Here is a 15,619-nt window from a genome sequence, read left to right on the forward strand (position 1 = left end):
CATTGCTTTTTAGCTGTCGTGTTTTGTTTTTTCTTTCTTTTTCTTTTTTTTCTTTTTTGTCTCTCTACCTTCTTTGACTCTTCCTCCTTCTTTGTGGAAGAAATGGAGCTGTCCTTATACAGACAGTGGTGACAGTGGTGAATACATAAATATGTAACTATACAGGGAACCACTGATTATTTACTTAGGATGGAAAGTATGGTGGGTGAACAAAAACATCTTAAAAAAAAAAACGGATTGATGAAGAAACTTTGAGGGTACTACATTGAGTGAAATAAGTCAGATGCACAAGGACAAATATTACATGGTCTCACTAATATGAACTAATTACAATATATAAAAACATAGACATGAAATATAAGTTAACAGGATATAGAATGAGGCTAAAGAATGGGGAGTGTTGGCTTATTGTGAGCAGAAGGTTCAACTAGGTTTAACTTAAGTGTTTGAAAGTAAACAGAGGTGATGGTGGCATGTTATTGTGAGAAAAACTAACAGTGCTGAATGGTGTGTGAATGTGGTGGAAAGGGGAAGCCTAGAGTCACATATGTCACTAAAAGGAAAGTTGGAGGTTAAAAGATGGGAATGTATAAAACAGTGAATCTTGTGGTAGACAATGTCCGTGATTAACTGTACAAATATTAGAAATCTCTTTCATGAACTAGAACAAATGTATGATACTATAACTAGAAGCTAATAATAGAGGAGTATATATGGAAAAAAATATACCTATTGCAAACTATGTACTACAGTTAACAGTATTTTAACGTTCTTTCATCAACAGTAACAAATGTACTATACCAATACTATGAGTCAATAATGGAGGAGGGTTGGTTAGGGGTAGGGGAGGAATTGAGTTTTCTTTTTGGTTTTATTTCTTTTCTAGAGTAATGAAAATGTTCTAAAATTTGGGAAAAAAAATTAATTGTGATGGATGCACAGCAGTATGATGGTACCATGAACAATTGATTGTGAACTTTGGATCTCTGGATAATTGTATGGTACGTGAGCAATCTCAATAAAATTAAATAAAAAAAAAATTCATTGCACTGTGACTACTAGAAACATCACTGCATTGATTTTTTTCCCCATATCCTAATAAAGCAGAAAGTACATACAAAAAATAAACATTCTGTTTCATCCTGTCTCTTAACTGCTTCTAACCTTTTCTCTACTTTGTGATATATTTTTAACTAACTTTATCAATAAAGGCAAAAAAACCTAGCCTAATAAGTAAAACAGGATATGCTCCTATTTGTCAGATTCTCTAAAGCAAAATCAAGACAGGCCATTCTCAGGGGCTAGGCTAAAACCAAATTCAAGTTGTAGGCATTTTTGTGCTCCCCAAGGGTCACAGTGCATCATAAACCTTTCAACTGCAGGTCTAGGAAAGGAATGTTATAATGAATATATTTGTAGTACATAAAATTAACCCTTCTTCCACTTATTCATTTACTCAATAAAACGTCAATACTACATGAATACTACATGAACTAGGTATTGTGTAGGGCATTTAATAACCAACAAAAGAAACTGAAAGGCATTTCAGAAGTCATTTCATTCCAAAGCCTTCGTTTTAGATGCAAAACTAAGATACCGTAAGAGCTAAAGTGCCCCTGGTTTACTCTTTGTCTCCTTACACAGATTTATTTTCTTTACAGCACTCTGCACTTACGTATATATATAAGTATGTGTATATATATGTGTGTGTATCTTCGTGTGTATAAATTTTCTGGCTCCTTTCACTAGAATATAAGCACCCTGAGAGCAGGCATCTTTACTTTTCATGCACTGCCATACCTTAAATTCCTGTAACAGTGCCTAGCACAGAGTAGGTACTCAATAAGTATTTGTTAAATGACTAAACAAAACTGTAGGAAATGAGAAAACATGTTATAATGTCACACCGGGACTTGTGAGAATCTAGAACCATTGTGACCTTTACTCCAGAAAAAAATCATATTTGAGATGCATGAAGTAAGTGAATCCAGCCATCAAGGAAAAGGTGAGTGGGAAAGAAATTAACATTTCTTTGAACAGAAGATAACAAATTAACTCATTCAGGCATACCAGATAAAAAAACAGGCAACTGTCACAAAAATAAATTATAATTTTATAAAATATAGTTAAAAGAAGCAGTAAACCAGTAAGTTTAATAATTAAATAATTTTAATAATTAAAATAAATATTAGTTTCTTTCCAAGTTGATAGCTGGGAAACATCTGCAACACATATCATGTATTAAAATACTGACTAAAAAACTTATTCAAGCTACAATTGATTTTTTTATTATTATTATTAAGCAAATTCATACTGAAACCTCAGAGACATTAAAAAATTCAGCAGTATGAATTTTAAGTTGCCTATGAAGGATGATCTTTACAAAAACTCCACCTAAAGTTTTAATCAATATATATGAATACCAACTCTGATTTTAACAAAAGATTCCTCCATTACTTCAAGCAGCAAACATATTAGCAATGAGTATTAAATCTAAGCTATACTGGCAAACGAATTAGTCTAAAATAGTGAAAAACCAATACAGTCAGCCATCTTCTTGCCTTTCATCTTCATCTTCAAAAACATGTATAGTATAGGCAAATAAAAAAATAACTGATGCTATTAGGACAAAGAAACGAAAGAAGAAAGAAGATTTCTAGTATGACATGTTTATAAAACATTTCTTCATTCTAATGATGTCCATTCATTTATTTAACAAGTATTTACTCAGCACCTATTATAATATTCCAAGCACCTTGCCAGGGATTATAAGAAAGAAGTTATCAGAAATATTTATATTTTAAAAAGTAAAAACTGAAAAGATCTCTTGGACTTCCAATAAATGCGAAAGAGTACAAAATTTTTCAAAAAAGATGTTTCAACTTACATTTTGTTCCTCTGGTTCTAATTTGGGGATTTTGTGTGACTTGCGCTCTTCAGATCTAGATGAGTCATGCTTATTACTCTTTTTCCTCTTTTCTTTTCTGCTTTCATGCTTTGACTTTGTGTGCTCACTTGCCTGTACTTCATTTAAAAGGTCTCCACAAAGGGAAGACTCAAACAATTCCCTGCCATTCTGGATAGTTTTGGTTATTTTTAGTTTAATTTCAGGTGAGCCAGTCTTCTTTGGAATCACAGTTTGTGGTACCGAAGGAGGAGGTGGTAGCTGTGGAGGGGAAGGTTTTTCCAGAATTTCATGTGGTCTTGTGTTTGGAATTTCTGAATGATAATAGTCAGTGGGGCTAAAGTTTCTAACTGCACCAAAGCCATTGGCTGACCCATTAGGATACTGATTATATGACTGGTATTTGGTTTGAGTTTCATACATGCTGACTGATGGTGGATATCCATTTGTGAGTGGAGGAAGTTCTTCGGTTGTAGGTGGGTACTGAAAACCTTGCTGCAAGGTAGCTTCATATGGTGTTTGGCCACCATCTTCAACAATGTCACTGTTGTTATCAAAGGCATCCTCCTGACGGATGTTGGCGGAGTCAATGAGTTGAGGTGGTTGCTGAATTGTGTTTCCCATGATCCCTTGCATGAAAGAGAAAGAGAAATCCATTGTTCTGCTCCAGCATCCTTAACTTTCCCTTTCTCTCATCGGGCCTAAAATTTTAAAAGAAGGGATTAAAAGGTGTTAATATCTTTATAGACTGGAGGTTAATCAATTTTCATATCCAGATGTGTACAGACACCAAATATTTCTGAAATAGGTAACCAATATAATTCTGACACAGGGCATATACTTTTAAACTTGAGTGCTTATGCACCTGAAACTCTCAGTTACTTTCACAACAACCTTGGCAACAAAATTTTATCCTCTTTGCAAAAAGGCAAAATAATTTTGACATTCCTTTGTTTCTCAGGTTAAAACTGGTTACTTGCAAAATAAGCAGGGTTGTGACACATACATTCAGTTTTGTACGAGCATCCTTTAAATCGTTCATGTTTTGTCCAGTGGTTCTTTTTTAACTTAAAAATATTAACCTTAATATAAATATTTTAAATACACAAGTAAAAAGACCTCTTCCTCTCTCCTCTCCACATTCCAACTCTTCTATGCCATAGATAATCACTTAAAGCACTCTAGTGGGTCTTCTTTCGAATCTTTCTCTATATATCTACATAGAAAATAAAAATAAATAGGGTTTATTTTGTGACTTGCTTATTCAACTCAATATATCCTAAATATCTTTCTACATCACCATATATACATATACTTCATACATACTTCATTCTTCAAGTGGCTGCATAATAAACAACTGTGATAAATATCTACCATAATGTATTTAACCATTTGTATACTGATAACCATTTAGTTGATCACAATATTTTATATTATAAACAGGTCTACAGTAGACACTCTTGAAACTATATAGTTATGCATATATCTATTCCTAAAGGACAAATCTGAAATTGTGATTGGTACTGGAAAACTAAGGGCTATACTACATCAATCTATACTCATACCAATAGTGTGTAAGGATGTCTGATTCTCTATACTCTTGTCAGTATCTAGTTGTTTTTCACCAATGAAATATATACATAGCAGAACCATCTGGGGCACTTTTACAAAATGCATACCAGGGTCCATCTCCCAAAGATTCTGATTCAGTAAATCTGGGCTGAAGCCTGGAGTATGAGTATTTTAAGACTACATTCTAAATGATTCTGATGCACACTCTTGGTTGGGAATCACTCTGTTGCACTTTTACAATGACCCCACTCTGCTAGAAGATGTCTAACAATGCCTATGTTATGCTATAATAATATAGAATATAGAAATGCTGCAAGACTGCCCTACCTTGTCATAAGGTTTGACGAATCCACATCCCAAGACAGAGGATTAATGGACAGTCCAGATACTATTTTGATAATTCCATAAACATTTCTACTAGAAAGGCAGACAGGACACACAGGTTTTCACTACTGTATCAACTCTGATTAACTGAATGTAAGCTGCCTGGAATACTGTGATGATGGATTCTGATGCTATAGCCCAGTTCAACTCTGTGACTGACCAGTGTCTACCTAGTAGGATTTACAATAGTGATAAAGCAAGTAACCCAAAATAGCAAGGGGACAGGGAAAACAAAGGCTGGCAATATACTTTTCATGGTGTATCCAAACAAACAACTGCTGTTTATATTCTGCTGTTAGTAAATACAAAGAATTTTAGAAGTTCTAAAGCCGCAAACAAATAAATAAGAGAGGATATAAAAAATCAAATTTCATGTACTGCTCTGTAGTGGAATGGGCAGAAGAGGAGGAGATGAGAGCACTCTTATTGTCTAGCATCCACTCTTGGCCAGGCATTTTACAAGTTATAACATTTAATCCTTATAACAGCTCTCCAAGATAGGTATGGTGATTCCTGATTTGCAAGTAAAAGACACTGAGCTTCAGACAGATTGTGACCTGCTTAAACCACAAAGCAAAGAAGTGGCAGAACAAGGATTTGAATCCAAGCATGTCTGACTCTAAAGCCCCTGATTTTTACCAGGATACCACCTCCACTTCCCTCACACCAAGAATTTGTTTCTTTTGGCATGTACTTTATTCCTTGGTCTCTGCCAAAATAACAGCTAGCTCTTCTATAATAACCACTACTAACACTTCAATGGTGCTTTGTATGTATCAGGCACCATACTCAGTACTTTGCACATAGTACCACATTTAATCCTCCCAGTGATCTTCAGTTAGATATTAATATTATTCCCATTTACAGGTGGGTAAATAGAGACAAGGAGAGGCTAAACAACTTACCCAAGTGCATATGGCTGGAAATTAACTGGCAGAGCTAGGAGTGAACACAGGCAGTCTGCTTCCAGAGTCTGTGCTCCTAACCAGCATACCATACTGCTACTATTGAGAAATGTTATAGGAATCATTTCCCTATACATAGCTTAAGAATTGACACATCACCTAATTTGGCCCTCAGCAAAAATGTATAGCTCACAGCACAAATATAATGCAGTTTTAAAATTCTGTAACACAGATGGAGCAACTATACAGGTGGAATTAAAAAGTTCTCATTCAGGCTTCCAACATGAAATCATGTTAAATACTGACATCTAACAAGAAGCAACCTGTTTTTGGTTCTCATAACTGTCATATACAAGATCAGCTTCCAGATCAGTCCCCCAAATTATAGTCCAAAGGGTTTTTCAGGCATATATATTCAGAGACTGAGGTTTCTGATGCTTTTGATTTAGTTCCAAACACAAACCTTTAAGAATTTGGTATTTTACCCCTTTTCTCTCTTCTCCAGCCCCAGAGCCAACTGTTTCACTTTAGTTTGAACTAAGACAAAGAAATAATATTACCACCTTACAATTATGTAAGAGTTCCCAATCATAGACTATTTTCATATACATTCTTATTTGATACACAAACATCCCTGTAAGGCTGACAGGGCAGGTGTTAGCTTACCTTGTTTTTTTTTGTTTTTTTTTTTAAGATAAGTACATAGAACCTTTGAGATGCTGAGTTTCCCAAGACCACAAAACTAATTAGCGACTAAGCATGAAAAAGAATCAATCTCCTGACTTCCAATCTTGTGCTCTTTTCTACAATATCCCACTGCCTACGAATATCCAATTACCTAATGACAACTGTTGCATGATCTTAAGAATTCTATGTTCAAAACTGAATGCACCATCCTTTCCCTAACTCAGCTTCCCTTTCAGACCACTCCAGATTTGTCATTGCTTCCACCATTTTTCTAGCTTCCCAGCTAGAAACCTCAGGCTCATGGGTGACTGATTCTGTCCTCTTTGTCAAGCCATAAAACGAGTCACTGAGCAAATCTTGTAGTTCCTTCCTTTGAAATCTCTCCGATTTGTTCTTTCATCTCTATGCCACATCAAGACCCAGGTCAGGCCCTCAGCACCTTATCCTGAACTATAACAACTGATTTTCTAGCTATTTCTTGCCTCTAACTTCTTCCTGCTCAGCAGCTAGATGATGCTTCCTAAAACCGAATTTCTATATCTATTCTCCTACAAACAAGCAACTCTAATGCTCCCTATTACACCAAATCTCCTGGAAGCCTTTCAAGGTTCTACCAACTGAAACTGCATGGGCATGAATGAACTCCTCTGAGCATCCACTAGACCAAATAACTACAAAATGTGGCCTGCCTAACATATGTTATATTTTTTCTGATCCTATGAGTGAAGTATTACTTCCTAATAATTTTACAGATAGAAAGAATGGAGCTCAAAAAGATCACACAATTTGCCGTTAGTCATGTGGTCAATAAAAGTTGAACAAAATGTAACACTCAGACCTTCAAACTCCAAAACAGTGCTCTTTACGTGACAGTTGCCTCATAATTTGCAAACTATCCCAACCTCTCACTTCTTCCCAATGTTCCACACTCACAATTCAAATGCCTGCTTGATGCCTCTCCTCATATTTCACAAGCATCTTAAAATATCTAATCATGAACTCTCAGTTTTTGTTCTATTTAAATGTGTGCTTCCCCCAGCCTTCCCCATCTGGGGGTAAAAAAAAGAACCTCCAGTTGCCAGAAACCTGGGAATCATCTGATATATTACTTTTCCCTCACTCCTCTCCAATCTATCAGTAAACCATCTGAGATCTATCTCAAAAGTATATATCTCAAATTTGTCTATTTCATTCCATTTCTTCTGCTCCTCATACTAGTACAATTCACAAGGTCTCACCTAGTCTATTTTATAGCTACCTTTCAAGTCTCTAGGCCTTTTCTACTGACTCCTTATAATCTATTCCCCCATATAACAATCACCTTTCTAAAACAAACCCAATCATGTCACTATCCCCTCAAAATCCCTCAATAATATAGTAAAACACAAACAAACAAAAAAACAAAAAAAACCACACACACAAAAAACTGCCATGCTCAACAACAACATAGGTGACTCTCAAAAACATGTTAAGTGAAAGAAGCCAGGCACAATGATTCTATTTGTTTAGTATACGGTGTGATTTCATTTATATAAGGTTCAAAACAAAGGAAGGTTAAAATTAAATCCATGATAAAAACTAAAGGACAAACGGGGTGGGACGGGGGGATGATTTGGGTGTTCTTTTTTCACTTTTATTTTTTATTCTTGTTCTGGTTCTTTCTGATGTAAGGAAAATGTTCAGAGATAGATTGTGGTGATGAACGCATAACTATGTTATCATACTGTGGACAGTGGATTGTATATCATGGATGATTGTATGGTGTGTGAATGTATTTCAATAAAACTGAATTTAATAAAAAAAAAATTAAATCCATGGTGGTAGGTATCAGAACAGTAGTTTCTTATGGAAAGGTGTTGTAAACACTGGGGGAAGGGGGAGGGAGGGAGGTTTCTGGGTGCTGGTTATATTTGATTTATTGATCTGGATGATGGTTACATGGTTTACTAAAATAAGCAAAACCAAAAGAAAAAACCTTCAATGCCTTCCCACTGCACTCAAATAAAATCCAATCTGCTCATCATGCCCAGCAAGCCTCTGCATGGTTAGGTCTCAGCTTACATTTCCAAAATCAGTGAACAACTCTGCTGCACTCACTATACTCTAACCACACTGGCTTCTTTCCAGTCTCTCAAATGTGCCAACTTTGTTCTTGGAAACAAGATTTTCACATGTGCTGCTCCAGTTACCTGGGACGCTCAAAATCCCTCAGAGTCCTTCCTAAGTCCCTCACTCATTCTCCTCATGAAGCCTTTTTTTTTTTTTCCTCCTATACAGCACTGACCATAATTTGTAATTATACAAATATGTGTTTGGCTTCTTACTGTCTGTCTCCCTCACTGACTTCATGTTGTATAAGGGCAGGAACCATATATGTCTTATTCAGTGCTGGACATTCAATAATGTTCAATTAATAAATGAATGAAAAGAGTCCCTGTTCTCAAAACGAGTACATTGCCATTTACTCAACAAATTTCTGGAGGATATTAGCCTTCAATGTAACTTAACTCTCCTACTAACCCCATTTGGTAAAAATGTATTTTGCTCAAAACATGAAAACAACACTGACATTCATAGTTATGTGATCAACTGAGCTTCCACAAAGGTGTCAAGGTAATTCACTGGAAAAAGATAGTATTTTCAACAAGTGGGGGTGGAACAACTGAACATCTGTATGAGGAAAAAAGTGAAACCTCAACTACTGCTTTATATTGTACACAAAAATTAACTAACAATAGTTCCTAAACCTAAATATAAAGGCCAAAACTATAAAACTTCTAGAAGGAAACACAGGAGAAAATCTTTATAACACTTGGTCAGGCAAAGATTTCTTAAATACAAATACCTAAACTATAAAAGAAAATGACTGATAAAATGAGCTTCAAAATTAGAAACTTTTTTTCTCTTCAAAAGACATATTTAAAAATCAAAAAAGCAATTATATGCAAAACAAGTTATCTAACAAATATATATCTTTGTTATATTTGTTATATATTTGTTATATGCAAAACATATATCTAACAAAGGGCTTGTATCAAGAACATTCCTCTCTAGGAAATGGGAACCCACTAAGGGGGATTTTAGAGCAAAAATGAGACAAATGAAATGATAGCTTAAATATTTGTTACCCCACAGACAACTTAGTATACAAACAGAAATATGTAAGTGGTTATATCAACAAGTGGTTAAGCATGGCATTACTAATACTGGGACCACTGGGCATTACCTGCCTCATGATTTGACAAATTAACCCATCTCTGAAGTACTGTTCCCACTGCTTAAACTGAATCTCAAAATGAGGAAATGATCATATAAATCCAGAATGTTGGACATTCTCTAAGAGAACTGGCCTGGGCTCTTCAATAAACTGTCATAAAACAAAACAAACAAAAGTGGGAAGACTAGATTTTAGATTGTAAGAAACAAAAAAGATTTAAAGATCCAATGTAATGCATGAACTCTGATTGAATCTGAGATTTAAACACACATACACAGATAAAAAAGACATTCTGGAGACTACTGGGGGCATTTAAATATGGACTGGCTATTAAGCAATGGAGCTGTTATTAATTTTCAGGGGCTTGATAATAGTAATGTGTTTATATGAGACAGTCCTTATTTTTGGAGATCCATGCTGAAATATTTAAAGGCAAAATGTTACTTTCAAATGGTTCAGGACTAAAAAGTACATATATCTAGAATAAAGCAAATGAGGCAAAAGATTAACAAAGGGTTAATCTAGGTGTTGACTGTAATATGCTTTCAACCCTTCTGAAGGTTTGCAATTCTTAAAAATAAAAAGTTGGGAAAAAATAAAAGCAAATAATTTGACTGGTGCATGGAAGAAGTGCCGAAAATTAAAAGCTGCTGATTCCTAAAGTGGCTAGTGCCTGCATTAAATTTTGGCAAAATATTCTGACCAACTAAGCCAAATTGTCCACATTGCTATATTTTCTAGAAAGCCTAAGAGTGAATAGGGTCATGTGCGTGTTTTTCTCCCCACATCATGCCTCCGACTGATACAATAATGCAATCAAGAAAGTAGTTTTGATAATTCAAAAAAAAAAAAAGAAAAAAGATATATAACTATAACTAATTTCTTTTACATGATGATTTTTATGTCTATTGGTATCTGACAGCCAGCCTTCAAACAGCAGACACACCAACTGATAAAATGGTTAAGACCTTACTGAATTAGGAGGCTATCTAAGAGAGCAGAGACTCAGAATCAAACTGCTAGGTTCAAAGTCCAGTTCCAAGGTGACTTTAGGCAATTTATTCAATCTCCCTAAACCTCAGTTTCCTTATCCAGAAACTATGGGTACATAGAATTAACTACCTCATATAAGGTTGACATGAGAGTTAAGAATTAATCCATAATCAGTACTTAGCACCGTGCCTGGACTATAGTTAGAACAACTCGATTACTGCTGGCTGTTATTATCATTCAGTGCAATGTTGGGCACATAGAACTTGTGACCAACATGATCCCTGACCTAAAGGGACTTAGGATCTGTCTAGTAAGACAAGACAAATATTCACAAATTGTAAACAATGTGAAACAGTAGGTGACTAAAACCTAAATTGTGTTACCACTGCAATTATAACAGACACTTGAGGAGAAAAAACAATGAGACGCAAGGAGACATCTAGTCCAGGAAAGACAGGTAGGATGTGGAAGTTAAGTGCTTTCACCCATTGCTTTTAAAACTACCCTGGTATAGGTCACCAAAAATTCCCACACCTTTGTCCTTAACAGATCCCTGATAAAGATGGTATGTTTTAAATTTTTCTTTTTACTAAAGTCATAATGGCTAACATCTAAGGGCTTACTATGCATCAATACAATTCTAAACACTTTACAATTGTTATTTTATTTCTCATAATATTCTTTCAAGGAAGAACAAGTACTATCCCCATTTTACAAACGGAAATCAAAGCCAACATGATTAGGTAACTTACCCATAGTCACACATCTACTAAATGGAGGATTCAAACATAAGCACTGTGTTCCAAAGCACTGGCTCTTAATAATTAATAAGTAAGCTCATTTTCCACAATTCTTAACTATGCAAAATAAATAGCAACAAAACAAACAAAAACAAAAACAAAAAAAACCCTCACTTCCTAGCTCCTTACTCCCACTCCCCAGAGTTAACAATTTTGTGGGAGAATAATGATGTTAGTCTTCTACCCATTCTAATCCGGCCTTCCAAGTAAATGAAACCATCACAAGAAAACAATAATTTCTGTCAAATTTTTCTTCTGATAAATGTTTCTAGGTTAAAAAACAGCAGTGATAAATGAAGGAATGAATACTTTTTTTCTCAATGTCATTCACTGTCCACTAATAATTTTAAAGGGAAAAAAAGTTGAAATTATCAACCAAAGCTTTAGGACTCTTATTTATTTACCAACATATTCATGGGGGGAGGAAGAATGGAATAATTCATAGAATCCTTAAATCAATCTTTAGTAAAAAAAAAAAAAATTAAGAAAGCACATCATTCATTTTAGATGAACAGCTAGAGGCTATAAATTATCAATTAAGTTGTCATGATGTGTTAAATATATAATTTAAGTAATTCATAAAAAGAACAATTCTCTATGGTAGAACCTGTATATTGCTGGATTCTACTTCATAGAATTACATGTATATACTTATTTTTCTATATTTAAACAGCAGTCTTTTTTAGGTCACATATATGTTACTAGAATAAAAATTAAAAGAGAGAGAAAAGAAAGAGTGAATGTCTCTGTCCTGGGAACATCCCCAATCTAGCAAATAAAGCCACAGAAACTTAAAAAAAAAAAAAAAAAAAAAATCAGACTTTTCTCAATAAGAAAACTTTATTCTACTTAAAATTCCTCAAATTGATATCACTATTTTGGCCTTCTGGAATCAAGAAGAGTCCTACATGACTCGCAGGCAATGTGGGACATGATGACTCTCAGGGATGAGCCTGGCCCCGGCATCACGGGATTGAGAATGCCTTCTTGACCAAAAAGGGGAAGAGAAATGAAACTAAATAAAGTTTCAGTGGTTGAGAGATCTCAAACAGAATCAAGAGGTCATTCAGGGGGTTGTTCTCAGGCATTATACAGGTATGACTTTTAGTGTCCAGTGTATTAGAATAGCTAGAAGGAAATACCTGAAGCAGTTGAATGGTAATCCAGTAGACTTGACTCTTGATGATAATCGTATAACTATATAGCTTTTATCGTGTGACTCTGTGTTCTAGTTTGCTAATGCTGCCGGAATGCAAAACACCAGGGATGGATTGGCTTTTACAAAGGGGGTTTATTTGGTTACACAGTTACAGTCTTAAGGCCATCAAGTGTCCAAGGTAACACATCAGCAATCGGGTACCTTCACTGGAGGATGGCCAGTAGTGTCTGGAAAACCTCTGTTAGCTGGGAAGGCACGTGGCTGGTATCTGCCCCATAGTTCTGGTTTCAAAATGGCTTTCTCCCAGGATGTTCCTCTCTAGGCTGCAGTTCCTCAAAAATGTCACTCGTAGTTGCACTTGGGATACCTGTCCTCTCTCACCTTCTCTGGAGCAAGAGTCTGCCTTCAACAGCCATCTTCAAACTGTCTCTCATCTGCAGCTCCTGTGCTTTCTTCAAAGTGTCCCTCTTGGCTGTAGCTCCTCTTCAAAATGTCAGTCACAGCTGCACTGAATTCCCTCTGCCCATCAGCTCATTTATATGGCTCCACTGATCAAGGCCCACCCTGAATGGGTGGGGTCACGCCTCCATGGAAACATCTCATCAGTTATCACCTACAGTTGGGTGGGGTGCATTTCCATGCAAACGACCTAATCCAAACGTTCCAACTTAATCCCCACTAATATGTCTGTCTCACAAGATTGCATCAAAGAATATGGCTTTTACTGGGGGACATAATACATTCAAACCAGCACACTGTGTGATTGTGAAAACCTGGTGACTGACACTCCCTTTAACCAGTGTATGGGCAGATGAGTAATAAAATAATGACAAAAATATTTATAAATAATAGGGGGGATAAGAGGTATAGGATGGTGTTCTTTTTTTTATTTTATTTTGGAGTAATGAAAATGTTTGAAAATTGTGGTGATAAATGCACGACTATATGATGATACTGTGTGCCACTGGTTGTATATTTTGCATTAGAAAAAAAAACAGTGGCCCTAAAATGTCTCATAAATAGCCTATTTCTGTTTTCGGACCCAACTACCCCTTAGACATATCTCTGGATGGCTTAACTGGTAAACCTAACTACATCGCTTTCCTGATTAAAATCTTTCAATAGTTCCCCATCGCCTAGAAAAAGTCCAAGAAAACTCTGCAGGACAGAGCACATAAGGCCCTCCAAGCAAAGTCCCTACCTACCTCTCCAACCCTGTACTCTAGTAATGTTAAATTACTGGTAATTACATCCATGTTATGATTCATACTATGGCACCTTCCTAATGTTATCTCCTATGCCTAATATGGTCTTTTACAGTTTTTTTTTCTTGACTCTTAACCATCTTTTGAGTTCAGAAAGTCATTTCCAAGAAATAGTCACTTACACTAAACTAGTCTGAGTAACTTTCCTGTGTTCCTAAGATACCCTATGCACCCTCTATCTCAGAATTAATCATGAAACATTCTGTTTATGTGAGTTTTCTTAAGAGCAGGAAGTAATTTTACTCATATATATGCTCTCAGCACCCAAAGCTAAGGCTCATAGGAGGAGCTTAATGAATCTTTTAAGCTGAACCACATAAACATATGAATGAAATGCTTTAAAGAGTTGTTGAGGATCTTCCCATGGAGACTGCAAGGAAATATAAAAACAGGGCTAGACTTCCCTGCAAGGCTTAAAGTCCTAAGAGACAGGCACAAAGTAAATACACTTCCTGGTTAACACCAAAAAGTGTCAAAAAACTCCTATATAAACATATTTAAAACCCTATTGTTATTAATACAGTATTTAATTCTGATATGAAATTCAGAATGTAGAAGCTCCCAAAATATAATTTCACAGCCATAGTTAACTGAATTGATATGAACATCAATCTTTATTTTCCAAAGCTATTATGGTAAACAGAATCAACCATACTAAGAAACAAAGCTTAGAATCCATGTTAGAATTTTTAGAGCTAGAAAAATAATGCAATATAATGTAATTTCCACAACATAGAGAAAGAAGGTAGTCTTTCTTTACCCCAGGATAAACAAGGGATCCAGATGTTTCTTTATGTGAACTGCTGCAAGAAGCATTTCTCAAGGTTTATGATTAATCCATAGTCTGTAAGTGTCTCCACAGTAACAGCAATGGGGTGCATGCAGACAGTCTACAGTAAGGAACCAGCCATGCTAGTTCTTTAAAACCTGGTGTTTTTACTGTTTGGCAATTTCGGCAGCAAGAACATTGTAAAATAAAATTTTTTTAAGACAAAATGCTGGAAAATTAGAGTTATTTTGTTTTAAAGCTAAAAATCCAAATGCAGCACTTATAGGCAAGTTTAAATACGCATTCTTTGAGGTGTAAAAAGAGAAAGCTATCATACATATTCACTGATTTCTAACTGCATGATCACTTAATGTTTGAAAATCAGATTCTGTCTTCAAAATCAACCTAATACATACTCACATACCGCCCCCCCAAAAAAACACACCTCTTCAGAATATGACTCAGATTTAATGATAAAATATCTCTAGGTGACATGCTCAAAGAAGATTTTCATTTTACTATTTTTTTTTCCAAAATTTACACCAAGAAGAAAATAGGGGAGGAAAAGTTAATTCCTTAAAGAGTATGGTCCATTAACTTTCAGCACACGAGTTTGCTAGAACCTCTATAAAATAAAAACTTGAGAAAACATGTTTAACCTATAAGAATGCAAAACTCCCTTAATGCCAGTATTTTTAAAAAGACCTCATTCTTTTTGGTGCTGTGTTCTATTCATATTTTGATCTAATTATATCATCAGAGTCGTCCTTTGACTATAAACTATAAATTCTGTATATCTCATTTTGGCTTCCATAGTTTAAAAATTACTTAATTTTTAGTGTAATAAAATGTAATGTAATAAGTGTATACTGTTAATAAATGATAGCCAGAGGTATATTATCTTGTTTTATTACATCTATTTCAAAACCATAGCCCACTCATTCTTTCTGGAAATAATTAGGA

At 35.2% G+C, this 15,619-nt stretch overlaps 1 protein-coding gene across 6 annotated transcripts in view; it reads right to left on the reverse strand.

Annotated features, from left to right (window-relative positions):
* NSD3 (nuclear receptor binding SET domain protein 3) overlaps positions 1–15,619 on the reverse strand; it is a 140,996-nt gene that overhangs the window by 100,183 nt on the left and 25,194 nt on the right. For all 6 annotated transcript variants that reach the window (XM_037831388.1, XM_037831387.1, XM_037831383.1 and 3 more), the window contains one exon: positions 2,888–3,606. In XM_037831388.1, the coding sequence (XP_037687316.1) occupies positions 2,888–3,562 (675 nt within the window). In that variant the 5' untranslated portion in view covers positions 3,563–3,606. The remainder of the gene's footprint in view (positions 1–2,887; positions 3,607–15,619) is intronic.

This window comes from Choloepus didactylus, chromosome 3 (genome assembly GCF_015220235.1).
Source record: "Choloepus didactylus isolate mChoDid1 chromosome 3, mChoDid1.pri, whole genome shotgun sequence".
In the NCBI taxonomy this organism is placed as follows: Eukaryota; Metazoa; Chordata; class Mammalia; order Pilosa; family Megalonychidae; genus Choloepus; species Choloepus didactylus.